At 45.0% G+C, this 25245-nt stretch overlaps 2 protein-coding genes across 4 annotated transcripts in view; one reads left to right on the forward strand and one right to left on the reverse strand.

Annotated features, from left to right (window-relative positions):
• Positions 1-3713: 3713 nt before the first annotated feature.
• DNAJC25 (DnaJ heat shock protein family (Hsp40) member C25) lies at positions 3714-10973 on the reverse strand. The gene is made up of 4 exons (XM_068926674.1): positions 10635-10973; positions 8862-9014; positions 7120-7590; positions 3714-4685 (listed from the first exon to the last, which is right to left on the reverse strand). Exons 1-4 carry the CDS (start codon positions 10959-10961, stop codon positions 4563-4565), a joined length of 1074 nt encoding a protein of 357 aa, XP_068782775.1. The 5' UTR covers positions 10962-10973; the 3' UTR covers positions 3714-4562.
• A 5914-nt stretch (positions 10974-16887) lies between these two features.
• ECPAS (Ecm29 proteasome adaptor and scaffold) overlaps positions 16888-25245 on the forward strand; it is a 65655-nt gene continuing 57297 nt past the window's right edge. Inside the window, exon 1 of one of the 3 annotated variants that reach the window (XM_068926665.1) lies at positions 16888-17091. In XM_068926665.1, the coding sequence (XP_068782766.1) occupies positions 17070-17091 (22 nt within the window). In that variant the 5' untranslated portion in view covers positions 16888-17069. Of the gene's footprint in view, positions 17092-17259; positions 17412-25245 lie in introns of those variants that run through there. The other 2 variants (XM_068926664.1, XM_068926666.1) reach the window with 2 other exon arrangements.

A 25245-nucleotide genomic window follows, 5' to 3' on the forward strand; every position in this document is an offset into this window, starting at 1 on the left:
GTCATTTTACCAAAGCAGTGGTGGGACTCGTCACTCTAAAACCCCTACTTGGCTATTAGCCAAGTTTGACAGGACTGCAGGGATGATTTCAGATTGCTCGAGTGGGGAGGGAGGGGGAGAACAAAACAAAACAAAAAACCTTAGGAATGGGTAGATGATAGGACTGCCTCACTAGCCTGTCTTTGCCTGGAAGTCAGCAGACATGAGAAGGTTCATGCATGCATAGAAAATTGCCCGTTTTCCCCAAGTGTGTCAAGGGATGCAAAAACACCCTGCCTCTCCCTGCAAACCTTGCCTTTTCTCAGAGTGGGGGAAGCTGGTTGGCTCAGTGGTGAGGAGCTATCCTGGATTATCATGCTTGCTTGTGCAGAACTAATGAGGTTCCACTCTATTATTTATTATAGTTACTTTCACCAGGGAACGGCTCTTACTCCACTGCACCATCCTGGGCAGCAAAGGGCCAGGTGCCAAGGGCCGAGGCTCGGAGCTCCCCAGAGCACATGCAGCCTCCCTCAGCCCTCTCCCAGAGCAGGCCAAGCTTTGAAACCTTTTGCTTTGAGGCCTTTTGAAAACAAGGAAGAAGTTGCAGGGGAAGCAGCTCGACTCCTCCAGCCGCCGTGCAAGAACAGGCCCTCTTTGTATCCCGGGGCTCTCAGCATCCTTTCTTCCCTCTGCCCCGACCCCCAAAACCCCCGCTCGGCTCCCGAGTCCCATCAGCCGCATCCCCGGAGGCCACCCGCGCCCCGGCAGCGGCGGCGGCTCGGCGCAGCCTGCGCCGGGGACCAGCCGGGGCCGGGCCGGGAGAGCCGAGCCGAGCCGAGCCGAGCCGAGAGCCCCCCGCCCCTCGCCCGCGCTCACCTTGATCCTCTCCACAGCCGCCTCCAGCTTCAGCTGCTCCACCAGCCGCTGCATGGTGCCCAGGCTGCCGCTGGACGACATGCCGAGGAGGACGCGCCGCGCCGCGCCGCGCCGCAAGCAGGCAGGCAGGCAGCGCCGCTGGCTCGGCTCGGCTCGGCTCGGCTCGGCTCCGGCGGTGGGGACCGCCCCGGGGAGGAGCCGGACTGGGCCGGGCCGGGCCGGGCCACCGCTGCCCGCACTGCCCCGGCACCGCCCCGGGACGGACGCCTCGTGGGCTTTCGGAGCCGAAAATCTGTTTGGTTAAAATGTGCGGTGGGGGTGGGGAGGGAGGAAGGATGCGAATTTCCTCAGTATTTGCAAACATTAAGAAAAAACAAACAAACAAAACAAAAAAACCCCAACCCCCCTCTGTTTGCATGGAATTGTTGGGCTCCAGCTGTCCAGCAGCTGCTGGTGATGTTCCTGCATCGCCCTTGCACCCAGCGAGGGCAGACGGCAAGTGAACCTCAGACGCTGTTTAACTTTTCCCTAGCGACTGTGAAAGTCTTTTCCTTTTCCTTTTCCTTTTCCTTTTCCTTTTCCTTTTTCCTTTTCTTTTTCTTTTTTTCAGTCAGCTGTTAGTTTGCTGACCTGTTAAAAACAGCAGGAAGCTGAAAAAAAAAATTGCTGAACAGAGGTCCACCTGTTCAAGTACATCTTTCAGCCTCCGCCAAAGGCTCCTCGCTGTCATTGGAAAGACTTGCAGCAAATAAAGGTATTGTTTGTCTTCTGCATATTGAGTAAGAGGCACATTTTACCTAACATACACTGTATATCTAAAAGTGTAGATATACAGCAAACAAACACCATTCCTGGGAAAATGCTGACAGGAGAAGCGATGGCGTGAGGTGTTTCTTTTCTGAAATTCTGTTATCTTGGCATACTTTCCTGTTTTACCCACAAATATGAGTGATACCCAGTGCCATCAACATTTGCTGGCACAAACAATTCTCACTGAAGTCATAATCAAGTTTACACTGGTTATAGTATTATCACAACTCTCAGCAGCGTTACTCCTGCTTTTTCTTTTTCTTTTTCTTTTTCTTTCTTTATACACACGCAGTGGTGTCTTGTAGACTTAATTTCAAGATAAGATAGTGCTTGGAAACTTATACCCAAAAGGCAAACCTAATTTAAAACGAAAATGAGACGTTAGGCTTGAAGTGCTTAAGTAATCTCAGCTAATGATGTGTTACTGCAGAATGACAGGCCTGTAAATAGAGACTTGCTATTTCTAGGCTTCATCAGGGAGGTGTGATTGCAGTGCGGCCCAGCAATGCTGGCTGCAGCCCATGAATTTTTGCCTATATCTGGATATTTTTGAAGGACTCACGTGGCGAGAAAAAATGGAAACTCTGACTCAAGCCTGCAGAACAGCTCATTTCCACTAATAATAAAACACCTGCAGATTTTTTGCTTCTCCATTCATTCACTATCAGGCCATAGTTTTACAAACGTAAGACTTCACTGCCACTGAAAGACAGGTCTGCCCTCCCAGTGACTGCACCTTCTACTGCGCGAATTTGTTGCTGTACAGAATCCGGTAAGGAAGTTAATCTTGACTGAAACTAAACCAAACAAAAAGGGGAAAAAAATATATATATTTTTTTGCCAGCTATTTGCACAACCCAGTCTACCACACAAATACTTTGCTCAAGAGGGAGGACACAGCACTGAATGAAGCACTAGGGCAAGCAAGAGGGGTAGAATTAGCTCAGTGTTTGTGAAACTGTGGCACCAGATGTGGATGCTCTTTTGTCTAGAAAAAAGCAGACACTGCATGTAACTGCTTTACGTAATAAGCAACAGTTTTATTGTTCTTATCCTTACTCCCCTGCTATCTCTCACAGCAGCTGGTTTTGCTCACCGTTCTTTTGGGAGGCAGAATGTGTTTTGGGAGATGAAGAAGCAATACACGCAAACTGTGAAGGCGCATCTCACATATAAACATCTTTGTAGCATCCCTGCTGAAGCCATCAGTAGCAGTGTCCAAAATATTACTTCATGAAAACAAGCATAGCTCATTCTAAATACCTTCTTTACCAATTAAGTTTTAGGTATGAATTGACCTTTAAATACAAAATGAATTAGGTTCATAGCTAACCTGCACAGCAGAAGAGAGGAAGGAACAGATCTAGCAGGTTTTTTTTAATTTTACAGATTCACGAAGTTAACCACTTAGCCTAACAGCCCTAATATACTTTTGAGTACATATTTATTGTTATTTAAAATCAGAAAATTGAGATGACATTCCAAGAATTAGTGAAAGCTAAACTAGCAGAAAGAGCGACAGAGAGCTGTAATTCCTTCTCCTATAATTCCTATAACAATAGGGTACCGTCACAGGATCGGAAACGTCTTGATTCAAAAAATAGTAAGTAATTTAAAACTTCTAGTTATTATGGGCTTTGGCTGGAGTAGCTGATTGAATCAGCTGATTCAATCTGCTGATTGAAGAGATTATTTCTCAGACTCTGCCTTAATAGACGTTTGGCTAACCTAGCACTGTTTTTAGTGGGAATACTTTTGTGGAATTTGTTTTTACAGATGTGATAAATGATGGAAGCAGCCCAAGCTCGCTACACACCCCACCCACCCCCTCCCTCCTCAGTAAAATATGAGATATGGTAACAGAATCCCTGTTAGCAGCAAATTGTGGAAACTATGACCTGGCTTGAGTTATAGATGAAAGCAGAGGGTGCTGCTCCACAATATTTCATCCAGGTACTCCAAGATCTGATCCGTTTAGAAGAATCAACAGGGATATAAACATAATAAAGAATACTTCAGATTTAGCATTAAAAACAAATTCAAGATTTATATTATAATAAACTTTTATTTACATAAGGCATCAAAATTGCCCTTTTAAACAAAAGGGTCATTTTCCCCTTTACCAATACTTTGGTGAAAGAAATGTCACATTTAGTAGACTAATGTTTACTGGTACACTTGTTTCGAACAAGTAGGTACAATCCAACGTACAAGATTAAAAACCACACGCAAAAGATTTAAGCATACTACTTCATGTATCACTCTGTAGAACAAAGAATTAAGGCTTGTTTGCATCACAATGATGATCTGTCATGCATCATTTATTCCCACAAAGAATAAAATTCAAATTTCCAACTGGACCAGGGATAGTAGAAGAAAGAGTCAGGCATAATCCCCATATTGCAGTCTACATCAAAAAAACAATTTGCCATTTCAGAACTTAAGTTGAAAAGTAGGGAAAAAGAGAGAAGAGGAAGGCAGAAAATGGTCCTTGCTTCAGAGTCCTTTTGAGCATTTCCAAATTGCCAGTGTCCATTTGCAGAAACACTTCATTTCACAGGTTGATCTAGAAACACTCTGGGAAAGATGAAAGTTATGGTTCTATTGATCAGGAATATGAAATACATAGAGGAAAATACATTATTTGAAACAGTGAATTCCACATCATAGATCCACTCTGAAATCCCCAAGTAAGTGGAATATATACATTGAGCTAAGTCTGTTTAATAGATTTGACTTATAAAAATGGTAAACTTGTACTATTTTTCAGCCTGATTGTAATAATTCCTGAGTTTTAGATCACTGCTGAGCCACAGCAGATAAAACTCTGAATGATGTAGTGAAAAAGTTTTGCAAGTCAGTTTCAACATTAGCATAGATTTGTGCATCAGCTTTTAGTCATCAATAAAAGTTAGTCTTCCAGGTCCTTCATTTCTCATCCACCTCCGGTATCTTTTCCATCGGGGATCCATGGCCATCTTCTTCTTCAACTCTTCCTCTTGTTCCTGTTTATAGACCTGATAAACAGACAGAAGTTTCAAATAAGGCTCACGAAACAAGTTAAGTCAACCTGGAAGTGGCTGCAACAGTTGATAGTTATTTGCCAGCTTATTGATTTTAAGGAAGACTGAATCACAGCACGGTGGACAGAGCTTGACTAACATGCAGTGGAAGAGTACCTTCAGCCAAGGAGCCTTGATCTGCAGCCGAGATACTTTAAAATTTTCTTGCTGACTGTAGAACTACATCATTGTAAGATTGCACTGCAAGCACTGAAACTTGTTCACTAAAGAATTAGATGCTCGTGCAGTCAAGGAAACAAAGTTTACATTAAAAAAAGCAGTATCACTCAAAGCTGAATGAGTCCTTTTCAGTACAGGTACCATTCAATGCACTTGTTTAACTTTATGCATTAGTTGTTTTCCCATTTCAAAGCCATTCTAATATTATTTATCTACTCTGCTACGGCTATTTTATTCCTTACTTAGTTTCTCAACTAAGTTGATACAGCCATCAACTTAAGTATTGGTATTATCAAATGATAAATAATTACTTCAGGAAATTGTATCATTGCTGATAATTACAGATTTCAATACAATCTAAAAATGCAACAGTATCTACATTTTTATTCTGGAAGGAAGTTTGCAGATAGAGTCAACGTAAATCTCAACATGATACAGGTTTACGATGTCTCAGTATCATTTGAACCCTCCCTGTAAGGGAATTAAGTTTAAGATTCCGCCATGCAGGAAAGAGATATTTTTAAATATTATAGATAACTGTATGTAATCAATGTTCAGCTGTCAAATAAACATACAAGTATTAGGGAAGTAGCAGAAGAAAAACATAAAACAGTCTATTACTGTAGAACTACACGATGTGTCTGTGTACTGAATTGTTGGTCTTCCCCATCCCCAAAAGATTATTGAAAACAGAACAACACAGACAGGCAACTGTAATGATCAAAGGTAGAGAGAAGCTTTTGTATGACAAAAAAAACTAAGTAAACTTTTCAGCCAAGAAAATACGTGACTAAATATCACAGAAGGATATGGTAGCACTCTGGAAGAGCAAAGGTAGCATGAGAAAAGAGAATGAAGAATGATTATTCTCTTTTTCTTTTAATATAAAAACCAGGCAGTGTCTCAGTGGCTTCAAAAAGCTGTTTTCTACATGTATTTTTGAACTTATCATTAGATAACACAGTAGATACTCAAAGTTTTTAGGGGTTCAAATAGCAATCAGATATGCTTATTAAAAAATTCATTAAGGCAATTATCTAGGAAGATACCATTTCCTGTTCAGCAAGTCCCAAAGCTACAGATTACACTGGATAAGTATCGCTATATAGGTGCCATATTCCTACATTCTTCACTCAAAATCAGCTGCTGGCCACCAAAGGACATGACTTTGGGCTAAACAGACCTCACCTCTAGCAAATACAGCTCTTTTATACTCTGTGATCAAAACCATACTAATCAGAAACAGCGTGGATCCCAAAACCACACTAATTTCTTCTCTACAACAACAGAATATTCACTTTGCCTTTCTTTTTCCATCTGACATCTGCTTTGACTGGTAACATTACTACAACTTTGGACTTCTATTTTGTCTTCCAGAAAACCCATCATAACTCAATATGCATATTTACCTGTTGGCTAATCCTCCACCTACATTATCAACTTTACTTTTCTCCCCTTTAAGTTTCTGAAGCCATCCACCTCTTCCTGTTTTTAAAAGATGTACTCTCTCGTTTGCTGCTCTCCAACAGCTGAATAGACAGTTCTGCCACCCGCGCTGTTCCTTCTCCCTGAGCATGCCAAGCAGCAGCAATGTGGCCTCTTCCCCTTAAGAACAACATCCCTACATCTTGGCGATTAGGTAACAGAGTATGCCTTATGGTATTCCATGTACCATTTTTACTTGAGTAAGCACACAGCACAGCAAGAACAGTCCCTGAATCACTGAAGGCAGACAACTGTCAAAACATTAGCAAGTTAGGAATTAATGGTTCAGGACACAGAGAAAATAGGAGGTTCAGATGATCTGGGTAAGCCTGACCATGATTTAATACTGTTTCGCGTATCCACGTTCTGCACCCTGCTGTAATTCCTTGTCTTACCACAACGTCACAAGACGGTCTTTGGTCAGATTCAATTCAATCTTGTATCCGCAGATCCCCTAACAACTATGTGTGGATGACCCCGGCCAAGCAAATCCTTTCTTATACACTCAGACAGGGCCAGGAGTTGCTGCCTAGCAGTAAGCGAGCGTAAGATGTTGAAGAGAAACTGAGGAGCGTTCTCTAACAGTCTTCTATTTAGTCAGTAATTGCTAGAAATGAAGCAGTGACTCCCAGATTGCTGTCTGGTGTGCAAAGGTGTCCAGACACCTTGTCTTAGTCTGAGAAGACTGGATAATTAATGTTAGTTTCTCATCACAGCTACCCACCTCATAGTTTTCTCGTATCCATAGCTGCCGTTCAAGAAAGGTCTCCTTTTGATGATCTTCTAGGCTGTCAAACTGAGACTGCGACATTTTCATATATCTCCGTATGATATAAAGCTTCTCTTCCACACCGTATTCCTGCCCTTTAATAGTGAAACAATAAATCCACCAACAGTACCAAACTATGTATTTGCACAAGTAAAAAGGAGCAAGAAGGATCTGAAATAGAAGGATATCATATATCTTGGGCTTCTGATAACCGCCTTTTATATCTATTTTATTTTTGATAATGTCTTTGATGATTTCTTCCTCTTCTTCACGGATTTCTTCTTTAGACCGCCTGTTTTTGCCTTTTTCTTTAGTCCTGTTGAGTAAACCTTGTTGCCTGGCAATCTCAGTAGCTTGTATGCGATATTTTGGCACTGTCGCTAGGTAGTTGATAGCTTCATTATAACTACTCCACCAGCTGAAGAACTGTAATATAAGAACAGTAAAAAAATCATGTTTTTTCTATACATACGTGCTTTATTCTTATTTGGGGCTTTGGCAGAAAAACAACAACAAAAAAAAACGTGCTCTATTATATAGCCACCAATTATATTACAGCAAGGGCAAAAAATGAAGGTAACAGTTATAACTTCTGTAGTATTAGAGAAGCTATAGTTACAGTTGTTCCTCCAAACTTAGTAAGGCACATGTGGAGACTGCTATTTGATATATATGGCCATTTCCCAATGTATAGTGACTAAACACACTGTTCAAGCTGTTTTTGTTCACTAGGAAATGGTTATTCCCTACTACTCTAAAAGAAGCTTATGCTAGGCTATGCCAGCCATTCTCTAAAGTCCACTTGGATTTGCAAACAAAGTAGCCAGCATTTCAAGCAATGCAATATGGAGGATAAAAAACTCTCACACTGCGATCAGCAGCAGGTGGTAAGATGTTTGTCTGCATTCTTTACCTCCCAACAACCCACCAAAAAATGAACCATCTGTACCACAGAATAATATACTGTTTCTACACCTCTTAAATACCAAGTTCTGTTTTATATAAGGAAGTTTTGAATGAATACATTTAATGGATGCTTAAGGAAAGGTTTGTACAATTTCCTCCAGTTAAATAACTGTCAGTAACATGACAAGTGTTCTCATCAAAACATCAGTTGCTTCTTGAACTTGTAAATACCATCTTCAGAGTGAAGCGCATTGAGCCAAATTCAGTTGTTCTCACTGTGATCTTTAAAATAAACTACATTGTAAGATACACACATTAGCAAACCACAACCCTGATATTCAGCTCTATGATTTGAATTTAGTTTTGAATATAGTTTTAAATTTTTGTTCGGGGAGGGGGGGGGGAAGACGTGCAGCTTGAAAAACTGACTGACACCAATTTAAAGCTTTAATCTTGACTGTGCTCAGGAACAGACTATTCACAGCCTGACACTCAGAACTAAGTTATTTCTTTAGGAGTGCAGGAGCTTTCTGTTTGCAGTATTTTAGCACCAAAGGAACCAGTTATAAAATCTCTACCTTTGTCCAATATACCAAGGTCAAAAATCTGTTCAGGACATCCTGACTTCAGATTTGTTGTGGATACCGCACAGAAGTTTACCATAGCAGATATAAAAAGGTCCCGTCCCGCACTGATGTTGTTCAAAAACTGGCAGGTTACAAGATTTGTGCTTACTTCTCGTGCAGTTCAGAAAGTCATTCAGCAATGTCACATCAGATGAAGAGTTTTACCTGAAACACAGAGATGGCACACACCGTAACTAGAATCACTATTCTGACGTCCACTTTTGGGGCCAACCTCCTGCTGTAGTAGTGGTAATAATGCCTGTAATACTCTTCAGGATGATCCAACATGTAGTCATAATCTTTACGTGTTTCTTCATCCTGCAGGATGAGAGATGGAAAGGGTTTAGATGCAAGGGTTTAGATTCATATTTTCCCTTACTGAGCTATATCTATGATTTACATCTCATTAATATGACCAAGCTGTTATAAACTTTGCAACAGCTTGATTTAAGTGACATATATCAAAAACATGCAGTAACACAACAAGAGTTTTAAAGTGGGATAGCAACCTGATCTAGGTTGACCCGAGGGTCAGAGGGTTGGACTAGAGACCTATGGAAGTCCCTTCCAACCTAAACGATCCTGTGGCATACAGAGGAAATTCTTCGGTCCTTTTCTTGTATTCTGGCATTCTACATTAATTCATTCTAACACTCATCTATGCACCAACAAGCCTGACAGATGTATACTACGTAAAGACATTTAATACTTAAATAAACACAGGCAACTGGCATTCATAATAAGCACTTTTATTATCAGAATTGGAATTCCAAATGCACTGTTAATAAATATATCTTACTAAGACATTTTCAGAAGCACACTATAGAAATTCTGGTTTTCAAGTCTTCTAGAATTAGCTTATAGGGCTCTGGAATATGTCCAATGGAAGGCAATTTCAAAACCTCATTGCTCTCCTTTTCTTGACGTTTTCCTTATTTTCACCCACGTGATTAAGAGATGGGAAATGCAATTTTGTCAGTCACAATTACATCCCATTTCTATCCCAAAAGAAATTCCCCCCCCCCCCAGCCTTAAGACACTTACAGGTTTCTTTCTTCCATTCCTTAGATGTCTTTGCCAAATCACATACATTTTGTCATGATAAACTTTCCTTACAGATGCCTTAATCCACTTAAATCAGTGTTTCTTTTTTATTTAAAGGTAAACCTCTAAAAAAAGTCCATTTATTTTAAATACATAGGCATCTTCAAAAAGAAAAAAAAAAACAGTATCCTCCCCCACACTCCTGGACTGGCTATCGAAAACCGTTTTTTTTCTTCTCCCTCCCAGTTGGTAGAAGGCAAGCTGGCTAAGCCCACACAAAGGAAGGAAAACTGATTCTGTACAATCTGTTGCATAAACGTTAATCCAAAAGATCCAATTTTTTCCCCCCAAGGACAACCTGTGAGCTTCTTAACGTGAATTAACAAAGTCGGACAGAATTCTGATTTTTAAACTGAGCCTTTTTGGATGTATACTTCAGATCTAGATTAAGCAGATGAGAAGCAGCCACAGAGCAAAGGCGGGGGAAATCATATACCCTTCAGCATTTTTCCCATCACTGACTTCCTCCTCACAATGCACTCGCTTTGATTTTGCTCTTCCCTACGAGGGCAGGGAATCAGGCTTTGCTCTGACCTGGATGCTTTTCTAGCGGGGCAGGGAGAGCCGTCGCGTCACTTCCAGCACCCTCGCCCGAAGCGGGAGCCGCGCTGCCAACCCCAGCTCCCCTCCCCACCGGGGCAGAGCCCGACAGCTCTCCGCCACGAACCCAGCCGAGGCCGGCGAAGCGGCGGCGGGGCCCGGCCGCTGCGAGGCGGGAGGCTGCCGGCCGCTAACGGCGCTTCCAGGGCCCCCCCGCGCCCCGCCGCCGCCGCCCGCCCCGCGCTGTCTCTTACCGGCGCGGCTCCGGCCGGGGCGGCGGTCCCGCTCTCTCACCTTGAGGGTCTCGTAGGCGGTGGCGATGAGGAGAAACTTCTCGTGCGCCGCCTCCGGCGGGTCGCCGCCCGCCGCCGCCTCCCCGCGGTAACGGTCGGGGTGGTACTTGCGGGCCAGCTGCCGGTAGGCGCGGGCGATCTCGGCCTTGCTCGCCTCGCGGCTGACGCCCAGCACGTCGTAACACACGCGCCGCCCGCAGTACAGGCCCTCCGTGAGGCCCCGCGCCGGCCGCGGCAGCAGCGCCACGGCCAGCCACACGCACAGCACCCACCGCCGGCTGCCGCGCCGGCCCGCACAACGGCCGCCCCCCGCCACCGCCGCCGCCATCTCGCCGCCGGCCGCCGCGCCGCGCGCGCAGGCGCCTGCGCGCCGCCGCCGCCGCCGCTGGGGCGGGGCCGGCGGGGAGGGGCGGGGCCTCGGGGGGGGGGCGGGGCGCGCAGGGCGGACGTGGCCAGACCGGGGGGCAGAGGGCGCGCGCGGTGGGCGGGGCCGGCGGGGAAGCGGCCGTTGGCGGGGCGGGTGCGTGGGGGTGGGGCGGCCGTTGGCGGGGCGCGGAGGCGGGGGCGCGGGGGTTGTGTGGGGTCGGGGGAAAGCCGCGCAGAGTTGAGCCCTTCGGAAACCGTTATCTTTTTTTGTTGTCGGCAGAGGTGGCTCCCCTTGCCCCGTTCTTAAAAGAGGCGTTTCTGAAAATCAGCTCAGGTGACGTTGCTTCGCCACCCCGTCCTGCTGAGGGGCATTGGTGAGAGAGATTAGATGCGCTGTAAAGCAGTTCTCTCAGGACACAGGGTGACGAGGCACTAAACTGACATTGGTCGTTTTTACAGTCTTCTGAGATAACGATGTTCTACCCTGATGAGAGAGAAGTCGGTCCGTGTCAGGTTAAATACCCTTTCGGAGGGCTCGGCAGAGGTAACATGGTGACAAGCAAATGGAAATGCCTTGATAAGCTGGAATACGCCCAGCGTGCATCCTCTGGCATACAGGCACTCATGGTGGTGTGTCTGCAGTGAGAAGCTGCTTCCTTGCAGTCTCGCAAAGCTGGTCCTAGCACACTTTGATAAATAATTGCATGCAAGTGGGAGGACACTTGGAAATGTCATCTGAGCACAGCTATGTGTTAAAATGGACTATTACTTCAGTTCTGCTAATTACAGTGTTCAGCTTGGCCAACTTCGTGTCTCAAAATGGACTTGCCTCCACTGTATCTTTGGTTCTTAGCGATTTATGTTGATTATAAATCATGAGATTTTACACTAACAAATTTGATTGCAAGTCTCTGCTATGAGTTATAAGTATGATGACATAAAAAGGCATGTTAAAATCTGGGTATTTAAAGCACGTTTGGTCGTTTGCTGTTTTAGAGGACTATATAGAGTTACAGGTTAACAAGAAGGACTGAGTTGGAGCTCAAGTTTCTTGGTCATTCTTTTTAAAAATTTTCTGGTTTACCAACTATTACAAACATTTCGACAAGTGGCTAGGCTGTCCCCTGAATTTCTCATCTATTTCTAATGTACAACCTGGTCCCAGAAATTAATACTTACACTCTGAATTGAAAGAAGTAGAAACTTCATTTGCAGTCCCTGTTACCTACCTCCCTTTATTATATCAGTGTATTTCATTTTCTGTACTGGAAGTCTCAGCAAGGTTGAGTTTAGCTTTACGCATTTCTGAGCTGCTGTGCTTATTTTCCCCTATTTCTGCTCTTGCTCCTTGCTCATATCAAATCTGGCCAGTAAATCTGCTGATTTCTATCTCTGTTTTAGTGACAGATGTGCTTATTTGATACAACCTCCAGGGATATTATCTACTACCTGTATTCAGCAAAGAATCCACTTTTCCTCCTCACAGGATCTGTATCCCTGTGCTCTGGTGACTATTCAAACAGTTGGTAAACTTTCCATAAATTTTATTGTTGGTTGTAATTAATTTACTAGTGAAACCAAGACAAAGCTAACTTGGTTTGTGATTGAAATTCTAATTTTTTCCTGATTTCTTCCAACTTGATCTCTCAGAGCTTTTAATGACAATGGTCCTCCTAAAATAAGATGCAAATAGATGAAGAATCTATTAAATTTAAAAAATCAGCCTGGTCTTCTGGTCTGCTGGTCTTCTGGTAGAACTGACTGGGGCTTCTTACACTTCAGGCCTCCTCTCTCTCCTTTAATAGGTTAATAGGTGTTCTTTCCCAACACTTAGCATCATTTCCTTGAGAGATGGATGAAGCCCACATTTACTTCCTTAAATATTTCGCCTCTTCGGAGCTTGTTAGAGTCTGCCTCTCAGCACTGGAAGCTGAGATTTAATTCCTCTGATCTTGGACTTGACAACTAAAGCAAAATAATTCATTGGCAGTTTTGTCATTCTGTTTTTCAAGTTGGGAAGGAATCTGGTTGTTTGTATCACCTGAGGTTAGTTTCTGCAGATATTAAGCAGTTCTGGAGTTGTTTTTAGAGTTCATTGACCATGAACCAGAGTTCATGACTGCTGGATGCCACTGCAGGCAGTGGTTCTGCTGACTATGCATCTTCACAGTGGCCCATTGACACCCCATTATGCAGGGGGACAATATTTTGCATTTTATTCACTAATGATAGTCCAAGCTGACTCATAAAGAACTTTACAGTTCCTATTACCAGGGGAAATCATGTCAGAAACACAGAAAGACAAATTAATAAGTAATGTAGTTGGTGCCAAAAGATTTACAGTCTGTGTGGTTCCCAGTCAGTTGGGAAACATCTGAGAATCTGCAGTCAGCATTAAAAAAAGTGGCAAATAGGCACTGCACTTTCTGCTGTAAGTTATACTCCAGAGATATCCTGTTTTAGAGACTTGTCAATACATTCCTTAAAGTGATTAAATTTGGTACTGATCAGGTCTGAAGAAGATGGTGTGTGTTGGTCACGCCCTTTCTCCCTCAGTCCTAGGCTTCAGGTAACAGCAGCCCCAAAACTTATATTTAAAGTGGCTTAGGATACAGATTTATTTCTTTGGAGAATATAATACTTCAGCAATAACAACTGTATCCCCAAAAAAGAGAACGGGCAGGGGGAGAGGGGAGAGATTCCTAAATGTTTGCTTGCAGTCTGTCTTAACCCGTAGCTACCTAAGAATCAGAGGCAGATGCCTGAGAAGGTGTGCTCATGTGGCCATCCCCAGCAGTCATTCCTGGGCAGCAGTGGCTCTGTGGTCTCAATGTGCAGTTCAAACAGATGATCACAGAGTGGGGTCCAAGGAAGCTGCAGCTGCAGAGGTGGGTGGCAGGGTTCACTGATGATGGAGTTGTGCCATGTTGCAGGCAGGGCTGTGCCTTGTGGACACTTTCCATAGTACGTAGGTCAAATGATGACTTTCACTCACTCGTCCAGGAGGTCAGTAGTTCCTGGGGAGGGAAAAAGAAGACTTAGGTCTTGGATCATAGCCAAGCCTCGGTAATGATTAATTTCACTTCCAAAGTGTCTATAGTTTCCCATGCTCCTTTCCCTTAAAGGTGTTGTAAAGTAGCCCAGCAATTTCTGAATGATGGCTGTTGAATTCTCACCCGATCTCACCTGAGCTGTCCAAGGCACTCGGATGGTGTTGATTCAATGCAGAGGACTATTCAAAACGTTTGTATACCAGACTACCACTAGGTGTATGGTGAGAGTTTAAGGCTCTCATGGCCTCCCACAAGTTTTATCGTCAATTGGTAGCACTGTTAAACCCACGTGAGTTGTTCTTTAAGTAACCTGTTCTATCCTGCTACTTACTATACTATTAATTTAAGGGACTGTGGAGTAAATGGAAAGTCCACTTAACTCCATGCTTGAGAGACCATTCTTGTACTATTTAAAATGCAACCCATTATCTGACTCTGTGGCATTGGGTGCATAGCAAACCGCCAGTTTCATCCTACTATAGCCACCAATCTGGATGCAGTGTGCGTGTAGGTAAACATTGCCCGAACTGCTCACTACTTTAACACTCATCATAATAAGTTTCCACCCCTTGGAGATACATATCACAGGTCCAATGCAGTCTATTTGTCAAGTACCCCAAATGACTTTTTCTTCCCTAAGGTTTGCTTGTTGTTGACTTTGGACAAGATAATCCTTCATTTCATTACCAAATCCACAAGTTTTCACTGTATGAATTGTTTGTTGCTTAGTAATCAGCCAGCCCCACCTTGCTGCATGCTGACAGAGGTTATATGCTCCCGTGTGTCCCAGCTGTGCACACAGCCATTTACCTCACCATTCAGTTCTCAAGGTAGAAGGAAAACCTGCTGCATTTAAGTGGGCAGCCATATTGTTCAGTTTGGCCAGCAGAGTGCAATTTTTCTGGTGTGCTGCTACACACCCTATAATCGTAGAACACGAGTTAGTGACACTATGTATTTGTTCCCAATATTCCCTTCCCCAACCATCTCAAAGACCTTTCTGCTAACTGCGTTTTGCCCAAATTGCTAGCCATTGTGTTGCACCAGCCCAAACAGCAAAAGAATCAGTGTGTATAGTGTGTGCGCTATTTCTGAGAGCCAGCACCACAGCGGAGAGCTCAGCTAACTCAGCAGAACCTTCTGTTTGCTCAGTCACTGTTCACTTATTGGCATATAGCGTCAGCCATTCCTTGCCATTTACCCTGCATTTTGCAAGTGCTTCCATCAGTGAAGCAGACACTATCTGGTCAAAGGGGGTTGAATTCATGGGCATCCAAGATAGGAGAGCGTGGCGGCTCTGTGTATTCAATGGGCATTCCTTGGAACTGGGAGGACCTTGTTGCCGTAGTCCCCACCAATATCCTTTCTCCACTTGGATATGTAATAGGAGGGGCCACATGGGGGTGGATGGGTCCCAATGATGGAGATACACTTAACGTTTTCCTTAAAAAGTCCATAGCCATGTCCGTGTTGTGGGATCCGTATTGCATTTTTCTTTACTCAGTTATAGAGTGGTTGGGCTATTATACTAAATCACAGAACATGCACCCTTGAAATTCCTGAAGTCGCTAGTAACTCTCCTCCTTATTCTCAGGGATGGTAACTGTTGGATTTCTTGCAGCGCTTCAGTGTGGACTGTTCTTCTCCCACCTATCCTTCTGACTCCTAAAAAGGTGCCTTCCTGATTGAGACTGTGCTTCTTTCCTTTCAGCACCTCTTCCCCAAAGATGTGTTTGTAACAGTGTCCATGGCCTGTTTTACAGATTCTGCAGCATGGCCACTTGTTAGGACATCATCTATATATTGTACGACACTGACATCTTGTGGCAATTTTCATGTTTCTCGTGGCTAGTTCTTTAGCCAATATCGTGTGAGCTATGGGTAGGATATGTTTAAAACCTCGCAGTAAGTGAGTAAATGTATATTGAAGTCTGTGGCAAGTGAAAGCACATTTCTATCTGCCTCTGGTATTATGATAATAAAAAAATCATATATTTCACATCTAGAGTCACTACCCATGGAGAAGCTCTGCTCTGCTCCCCGCAGGGCTGTGCCATGCTGCGGCACCTTTCTGGTGCAGCACAGCAAGGCTGCAGGCAGGTCTATGCCACAAGCCCAGCAAGCAGGGGTCCGTTGTGGAAAGGACTGTGCTGTGTTTCAGGTTGAGCTGTGCCACACATCTGGCAAGGCAGGGTTGTGCCCCACTGCAGCCAGGGCTGTGCCACCCTGCAGGCTGTGCCACACGCCTGGCAAGGCTGTGCCACGCTACAGGGCTGAGCCATGCTGCAGGCCTGGCTGTGCCCCGCTGCAGGGCCGTGTCTCCCTGCAGGGCTGTACCCCCCTGCAGGGCCGTGCCCCCCTGCAGGGCCAGGTCTTGCTGCAGGGCCGTGTCCCCCTGCAGGGCCGTGTTCCCCTGCATGGCCGTGCCCCACTGCAGAGCCATATCCCGCTGCAGGGCCGTGCCCCCCTGCAAGGCCGTGCCCCTCTGCAGGGCCATGTCCCCCTGCACGGCCCTGTCCCCCTGCAGGGCCATGCCCCCCTGCAGGGCCGTGCCCCCCTGCACGGCCGCGCCCCACTGCAGGGCCGTGTCCCCCTGCACGACCGTGTCCCCCTGCAGGGCCATGCCCCCCTGCAGGGCCGTGTCCCCCTGCACGGCTGTGCCCCACTTAATGGCCGTGTCCCCCTGCAGGGCTGTGCCCCCATGCAGGGCCGTGTCCTGCTGCACGGCCGTGTCCCCCTGCAGGGCCGTGCCCCACTTAATGGCCGTGTCCCCCTGCAGGGCCGTGCCCCTCTGCAGGGCTGTGGCCGCCCCCCGGCCCCTGCCATGCGGTGGGCAGGGCCGCGCAGGCTGCCGGCTCTGAGCGCAGCGCAGCGCAGCGGCCGGGCCGTGCTGAGGCTGCTGGGAGCCGCTCCCGCAGACGGGGGGGGGCAGAGTCAGCCGCGCTGCTTCGCTCAGCCCTCTTCCTCCTCCTCCTCCAGCTCCTTCGTGAGCGCCGCGGAGCAGCGCCGGGGCCGTCATGGAGGTCAGCATGGACTCGGGTCAGTGCTCTCGGCGCGGCCCGGGCGCGACGGGGGCCAGGGCGGGCGGGGGCCGCCGCCCCGAGCGGAGCGGAGCTGGCGGGCGGGCGGGAGCGGGCGGCGGCGGCGGCGGCGGCGGCCGGGGCCCCCGCGGCCCCTCGTGGTGGTTGGCGCCGGGGAGTCACAGGAGGGAGGAGGAGGAGGAGGGAGCGCGGCCCGGGGCCTCCCCCCGCAGCGGCCCGTCGGCGGCCGCTCAGCGGCCCTTCCTCCTCCCGCGGCCGCCGCCTGCTGCCTGCCTGCCCCGCCGGGCAACATGGCTGCGGCGGCCCAGGACGAGCTCAGTGAGTGGCGGCCGCCCGCGGCCGTTGGCGGCGCCGCTGGGGGCGCGGCGGCTGCTTGGGGGGGGGGGGGGTCGGGGCGTCATGTCGGCTGTGACCCCCCCCCACCTCGTCTCCCGCCGCCGGGACGGGTGCGGGCGCTGGGTCGCCCTTCGGGGCTGCTCGGCCGCCTGGGGCCGGGAGGGGCGGCGGACGGGCCTGCGGAGGAGTGGCGTGTGGCGTTTTCAAGAGCTGTTTTTTGCTCTGGCTGCCTCTCCTGTCACGTAGCAGAGCTGGTTTTTCGATGAGGGCGCGGGGTTGCGGGTGGGAGGGGGGGATTGCATAGTTAGGGGATGCACGAGGCAGCCGAGCGAAGGGACCTGTGGCGGTTTTGAAGGAGCGGGTTTGGCAGCTGAGCGCAGCGTTATCCCTTCGGGCCTTCACCTCCGGCGACCGTTTTGAGCGTGTGTCAGCCCCCAGGCGTTGCTGCGCGGCGCGCAGCCTGCTGCTGCTGTTTTCTGCTGACGTCCCCCAGGGTGACGCGCTTGTTCTGCTCTTCGGGTCAGGTGTGACAGGAGCTCGGGTGCGGGCACGCTGGGGCGGGGGGGAAGGATGTCCCTTGTCACACCAGAAACACAGCGTCTCGAGGCGGGATGACCTACCTCGGTCCTTAAATCTGAGGACGCAAATCCCAAGCTGTTTATTCCGCTGCCAACTGGGATACGCTGCAGTCGTGACCACGACAGGGCCTCAGGCCTGCTGCGATCCAGGAAACTCTCCTGTCGCTTTCTCGAAGCGGACGTGTTTCCACTGGGTGAAACCGGTCCTCGACGTTTATCTGTGTGGCGTCTAGCTTCCCAGCCTCCACATCTGACGTGGCGAAAAATCAGCTCTCAACCATGTCTCTCTTGCTGTATAGCCGTTTATGTTAAACTGCTCCGAAGGGAAGAATGACCGGAGGTTGAGATTCCTGTTGAATTATTGAGTACATCATCCTGGTTAGCTGTCCGCTGTGTCTATACACGCTGTATGCAGCCATACTTCAGATCAGAGGAGTTTTTATTCAAATGGTTAGGAAAAAAGAAATTTTTTTTTTTGAAGGGAGAGGAAAGCTTTTTCCTAGCGCTGCCTCTGTCAATGAGTGGAAGGTTCTGTAACTTCAGGTAATAATTAAAGCTAATGGAAAAAGTAGTTCAGGTAAAGGAGTGCATGACTGAACAACTTCCATGTGGACCTACTGTCCTTTGTTTGATAACTGTTAAATAATCAAATTGTATCATATTTTAAAATAAGCTTGATCCTCTTTAGGATGAGGCGTATTGCCAAAATAACAATAATAATTATTACTAATTTTAAATTGGAACACTAGTTTTCCCTTTTTTTTTTTTTTATGTGTACGTTGCTATAGGAAGCTTTGGTCTGTAGCTCCAGTCAAAAAGATAAGCTTTTTGCTGTCTGCTTAAACTCCCTATGAGGATGCTTACCGCTTAGAGGAAAACTTATTTGAAAGCACTGTAAAATTGAAGGTTTGGCAGCTTAGAAGAGAATGCTAGTTCAGCAGATTTGCCCTAAAGCTTTAAGAGTTCAGATGCAAAGGAATGGAAAGTAATCTTCAGTGGGTGTAGTCAGCCATTTGAATGGAGATCCTAAATCTGACATACTGTGAAAAGTTTCGATTTCAGTATGCTGCTCAAACTTTTATATTAGCTTTTGTGTAAAATGGGAGAACAGGATAAAGGAAGAAGAGGATGAAAAAAGAAAAATACTTCTCCCCCACCAGGCTTCCCCCTCAGATCTTGCAGAATAACCTGATGATTAGCCTTCTTCTGTAAAGGCTCCCTTAAATGATTTGCATATAGGCACATAATGAATTACTAGTAGAACCAGGGATATCACCAGCAAATCTTAACTCCCTGTCTGCTGCTGCAGTCGTACTAGATAGAGTTTATCCCAAAGTCTAATAACTTTTGAACAAGAATTTAACTCCTATTTTAGTAGTGGGCCAATAAATAAAAGTCAATTTGATTTCCTAACTTTATCCTTTCTTCTGCAACCGGAACAGAGCAGAAAAAATTGCTTAGCTCAGGAGGGACTGAAATCTATATTTGAGCTTTTGCTTTAATGCGTATCCTGTCGTCCAGGTGGTGAAGCTGAAACACTGCTGTATCCAGTACTCTTTGTTTGGTATAGGATCTGCTGGAGAAAGTGTTGGGGCTGCTAGGGCAAAATGATGGTTCTTTGCACACGATTGGAGAGGGTTAGGGAAAGGGGTTGGTTGGTTGTTTTTATGAAGCGGACTTCTGGAAATAGTTTAATGTAGCAGTCCTGCAATTCTTCTGTCAAATAGAATTTAGTTTCCAGGGGAACTGAAAATAAATTCCCATTGCATGCACTGAATTTTGCTGTCCCACCCTCTGCTGTGTTTTACTAAGGGCTCAGAGTCCCTCTAGAGTTCTTAGAATATTCCCGTGTCAATTATTTAAATTATGAGATACAGTTAGCGTGCCATGTCCCACCCTCATAGTTCTTGAGTCTGTTTGCATAAAAAGAAAGGTGAATTTTATATGTGGTACTCAATTACACAAATGAGCATTGCTGAGAGGTCAGTGCAGAATGACTGACATGCTACGCAGAACATCTATAAATGGCATAGGGAGCTAAATCTTTATCCTGCGTAAAGGTGGAGAGAAGGAGCTGTACACACGAAATGGAACTGAACTCAGCTGAACTGAGAGCAGATTTTTTTTTTTTTTGGATAAAGAGAAGGAAAAACAGTGAGCTATCTACCTTAGTAAAGCCAGGCATTGAAAGAATTCATTTCCCTGATTTTAATCAAAAAAATTGATTAAAGGAATCAGGGGGGAGGGAAGCAGGTGGGGAAACTCCCTTGTTAAAGGGTGGAAAATGTTCAGCTATTTTTTTATTTACTTTATCCTTTCTTCATCTTTCTCTCTGTTGTTCCCTTTCGCAAGTCACCATGTGGCAGAGCCGGAAGAAGGGGCACGTAATAAGCAGGCTGAAGTTTTGCTGTTGGCTTGAGTGGCTGCAGGATCAGTTCTGAAGTTATGAGACTTAGGGATAAATCGGAGCCATTGTAGCCAATGTCACAGGATTTGGAAGTTTGTAAAGCACAAGTTAAAGCCCTGCCGTTAAGGTGACTTTCTTGTAAAATTTGCACGCTATGCGCTTTGAAATCTGTTCTTCCTTTCTTTTTTGCAAGAAGAATAGTCTTAACTACTGAAACCGTGATTCCATCTTGTAATTTTAAACAAAGATTGGAAAGAACCAGAAGTGAAACATACGTACATTTTCTCACAAATAGGTAACTGCGTTACCATGGTAACTTGAGGATTTCTAATTCCAAACACACCCTGTCTGTAGATACAAATTGGACAGTGGTGCTGGAAGCAGTGATGCAAAGAGGTATCTTGTATTCTTGCCGCTTTGGTTCTTTTGCTTATGGTGAAATTCATATATATAATGCCTGTTTTTAAATTCTCCACATTTATGTTCATCCTTTTAAAAACACATTTTGTGAAAAAAAACACCATCAGTTTGCCTTTCTGTTGCGTGAAAAATACTGCACAGCACCAGGGAAAAAGAGTTGTCATTGTACCGAAATACATGAATACCTGTTAAAAATTATACGTGAACTTAATTTAAACTCATGCAGTTCATTCCTGGCTATATTTTTAAATTTATTTTAAATTTATTTTTTTCTATTTGTTTTTAGTAAATGTTGATTGCTGAAGCTGTGGTATATTTATCATGCTTCTAGGACTACTTCTGTTAAACCAGTCATGTGCTTTATAATAGAGTGGAAAAGCTTTCCTTGGGACTATAGTTGCACATACCTCGTAACCAGATTCTGGGTGATGTATTGATCATATTTCTTTAAACAAATTGAGGGAAACTTGCATGAGTATCCCAACATAATGAGTTCAGTCCTGCATTGAATGATGGTAGTGAATTATTTGGGTTATTCCTTCTAAAACAGACTGGCAGAGCAAGGGGGGATCTGCTGCGGAGTAAACCTAGAAGCCCACAGTGATTGACATGGGCCCTCCTCTTTTCTAATGTTTCCAATGGTGCTGAAGTGCAAGATCGTTCTTGGGGTGATTTATTTAGAGCCCTGCATGGTTGGGATCTTGCCAGGCTTTCAGTTTGTGCTTCCAGTGAATTCTCCTTCCTTTCCTACTCTTGTCCCTTGCATTCTGACTTTCTTACCAGAGTAAATGGAATAAACATGATAGCTTTTTTTTTTTTTTAATTTTCTGGATTGTATTAAGAGTTGGTCCTTAGTCTCTGACATCATGCTCTTCCCACTGTCCCCGTGTTTGCCAGAGTTAAATAAACTGCAGTAGATTGACTGTGCAGATAATTTCATGAATTTATATGATTTTGTATAGCTAACTAATGCAGTGAGTGCTATAGTTGGGAACTAATACTAAAGAAATATTACAGTCCTAAATTTGGGATGAGGGTTTAATGTGAGGTTTAGGAAGGAGCCTTTGTAATATCTCAAATCTCACATACCAGCATTTTAGATGGAGGTAAAGTTTTACTTTATTGAATCCCATATCTCTATTATTTCTTTCTTCAAAAGCTTCCACAAAGCTTTACAAATTATCTTTGTTAACAAAGCATTGCATTCATGAACTTGTGAAAGGAAAATTTTTAGAAAGTTTGTCATTTGATGAACTGCGTTTCAAGGTCAGTGTTGGCTAACAAAGATGAAGTTTGAGATGTGCAGTCACTTTCTGTTTTTAAATTAAATGTGCTCACTATCAAGTTATGGTGAGATTGCTGTGGTAGTAATTTCAGATGCTAAGGCGTATTCAAAATGGGATTGCGTCATCTTTTCTGTGGTATGTAGCAAAGCAAGTTAGTCTGCTTGCTTTAATTATTTTTATTATAATAGAACCTAGTGGTCCTAAATAAATTTACAACCTTGTTATGGTGGAGGCTGTAAACCTGGATAGAGAAGGTTTTGGCTTCATTCTTAAAAAGGTGTGAAATGTATGCTGTAGGAGCGTGAGATGGATTGGGAGCAAATCCTTCATGTTCTTTGATGCCTGTTTCAAATGCACAGTGGCCTGCTTACTTGTATAGGGGGAACAGGGAGGCTAGATGAGTATTGTGAGAAGACCTAAAGGCGCAGAGAGAAAGGAGTTTGCCCCACACCACCTCTAGATGTGTGATGGATGTGGAGGTGGGACTCGATATCCAATTCCTGGTCTATTGTCCTCTCTCTTCGACCATCATATGCGGTCTGTTAATCTGCTAGGGCTTGTGCTCTCCGATGACGAATGCTATGAGCTTGAAAGATGGTCTTGCTAGCGGCATAAAAATTTGGTAAAATTGGTTGATGTACATACTAGTGAAGCTTTATAGTTCTACAGTCACATTCCTTTTCTTTGTTTTCCTATCCTGCGGCTATGGATACAGCCTGCATCAGCAGCATGGGTGAGTGACTTGGCGTGGATCCGACAGATTCCTGACCAAGTTCTTCACTACAGTCAGGCAACTCTCCTTGAATTTGCTGACAAGTCCTGTCATGCTTACGTTTAAGGGAAGGATACCTGATTGTGGTATTAGGGCTTAACTGACTAGACAGAAGTCTGGAAAATTAGTAAATATATTTCACAGCCAGAGGGAACAAAAATGATCACTTTCCACCCCCCCTATCTGTTGTTATGGCAATGCCAGTTGCTGCTTGTAACAACAGAAAGCTGGAGAAAGATGGAAACGAAGTAGCTGCTTGCAATTGAGTACATTTTTGCATTTCCTGTGGATGGAGATGTAGAGGTTTCTGTGCCTTTTGGAAGATGTGTGTTGTCCAGAGTCTATGATAAATAGCTTTAGAAACAATTTCACTTGTATTTCCTTGTGCTCAAGCATGATTGGTGGTATGACTCTTTCCCAGCATGTTCCTGGGAAAGTTCCTCAGTGAGCTGTTTTGAGGATGATGGAACTGCAGCAATCTGTTGGTGTTCTAGGTCTGGTGGGAAAGAGTTGAGAGTTTCATTAATAACTTGGATTATTTCGGCTGCTTGGAATGTCCCAAGAAGGTTCCTAATAGTCTTGGGACATCCCAGAGGTACTAGAAAGGAAATAATTCAGGGAAGTGAAATACGACACAAAAAGGCAGGTGAAGAGAGAAAGGAATTGTTGAGACTTAAAAAAACCCTCAAACCTATGGTATGAGATAAATATCTCAAAGCTGTTGAGCAGCTAGCTGACAGCGTGGGAGGTCCGTGAAATCTGCCTGAAACAAGAGATTGACTATTTTGCGTTGTGGGTGCTGCAGAATTTTGGCTTGTAATTTCTCTTACAGTAAAATTTCAGAGTCCTCTGTCTTCCCATCTGCCTGCTGTATTTGCTTAGCAGAAAATAAAATGTTGGAAGTGATATCTTTGTGCTTAGATTGCGGCCATTAGAGGAGGCATGATTCTCTAAGGATGCTTAATATAGGGATAGGGCAGATTAAAAAATACAGTAAAGGCTTCCACAGCTGCATAGTGAGAGGTTTTCTAGCTAGAGCTATGTTTGAAAGGAAGAAGCATCCTTTTTGTCCACTGAAGGTCTGAGGGCGTGCCCTGACTGATACATTCACCTGCATCTTCTCTGTTTAACCCTGCCCTAACTAGCCCTAACTAGTGTTTTTTCCTCTTCTGCCTCTGGGGTCCTTTACAGCCTGCCCAGCCACCCGGAAGCAGTTAGTTTCCTTGCTGTCTTTGGATCTGGCCTGCACTGCTACAGTGCAGAGAAGAGAAGCATTCCTATTTTTGTATAGGAGCGCTCTCCTCAGCCGAGCCATGGGAACGTTGTTGTGCTAGTGGTGTTTTGCTTTACCACTAGCTTAGCTGTCAGGACAGCTGCATTCTTGTGCCTAAAATAGTGACTCTTCCATTCTTTAGTATAAAGACAGATGGTCTGCAGTCCGTGTACTTGAGCTACTGACAGAAGATTTGACCTCGTCTGTGTGTCTGCAATGATTTCTTGCTAACTTATTTAGAAGACAAATGTTTATTGCATTTTTTACTTTGTTCTTCCTCTCCTCATCTTGTAAAAATTGCAGCTTCTACCTCTTCATTGGCATTCATTTTTTTGTTTAAAGTTCCTTCCTGGGCTTGGGGAGAAGACCTGCTGATGGGAGGAAGATGAATTCGTTACCATGCTCCAGCAGCTTCATGGAGCAGTAATAGGAACTTTGTCTTTTAAGTTACAGCAACGCATCCTGTGTTTCACAATTGCTGTCTTACTCGTGCTGATGCTAATGTTGTCTTTTAAAAACAAGGGTAACATACTGGAACAAATAATTAATTGATTCAGTCAAGATTTGTACAGCTTTGTAAAAACCTTTCTGCGAGATGTATATGGCTTAACAAAGAGCCACAGTCAGAAAAACAGGTAAACCTATGTCAAGATGTCCTGTGAATACTTGGCCAGCGTTTAGGAGCGATTTAGTCTTGCTCCATCAGTAGCAAATTTACTTTAGAAGAATAGTCTCAAGCTTTTGTAGCTTGTTTCTTGCACTTTCAGGTGCACAGCCTGTTTATTTGTATGCAGCTATTGTGGTGCTGCTTGCCCTAAGTTTATAGCTTGCGCATTGCTTGGATTCTTTCCTTCCTATGCCATTACCTGTGCTCTTGGGCCTATTGTACGTGCTTAATGTTTTTGTTCGGTTTATACAGCATCTACAACAATGGGGTCCTGCTGCATGACTGGAACCCTACATGTAACAAGAAGAATAACAAGAACTGGCCAAATCTTTTTGCCCTCTAACTATCTAGTAGAGTATATGGAATGTCATGGTCTGAATGCAGATCACAGCAAGCACATCGTTTAAAAACTA

The sequence above is a fragment of the Struthio camelus genome, chromosome Z (assembly GCF_040807025.1).
Source record: "Struthio camelus isolate bStrCam1 chromosome Z, bStrCam1.hap1, whole genome shotgun sequence".
Classification (NCBI taxonomy): Eukaryota; Metazoa; Chordata; class Aves; order Struthioniformes; family Struthionidae; genus Struthio; species Struthio camelus.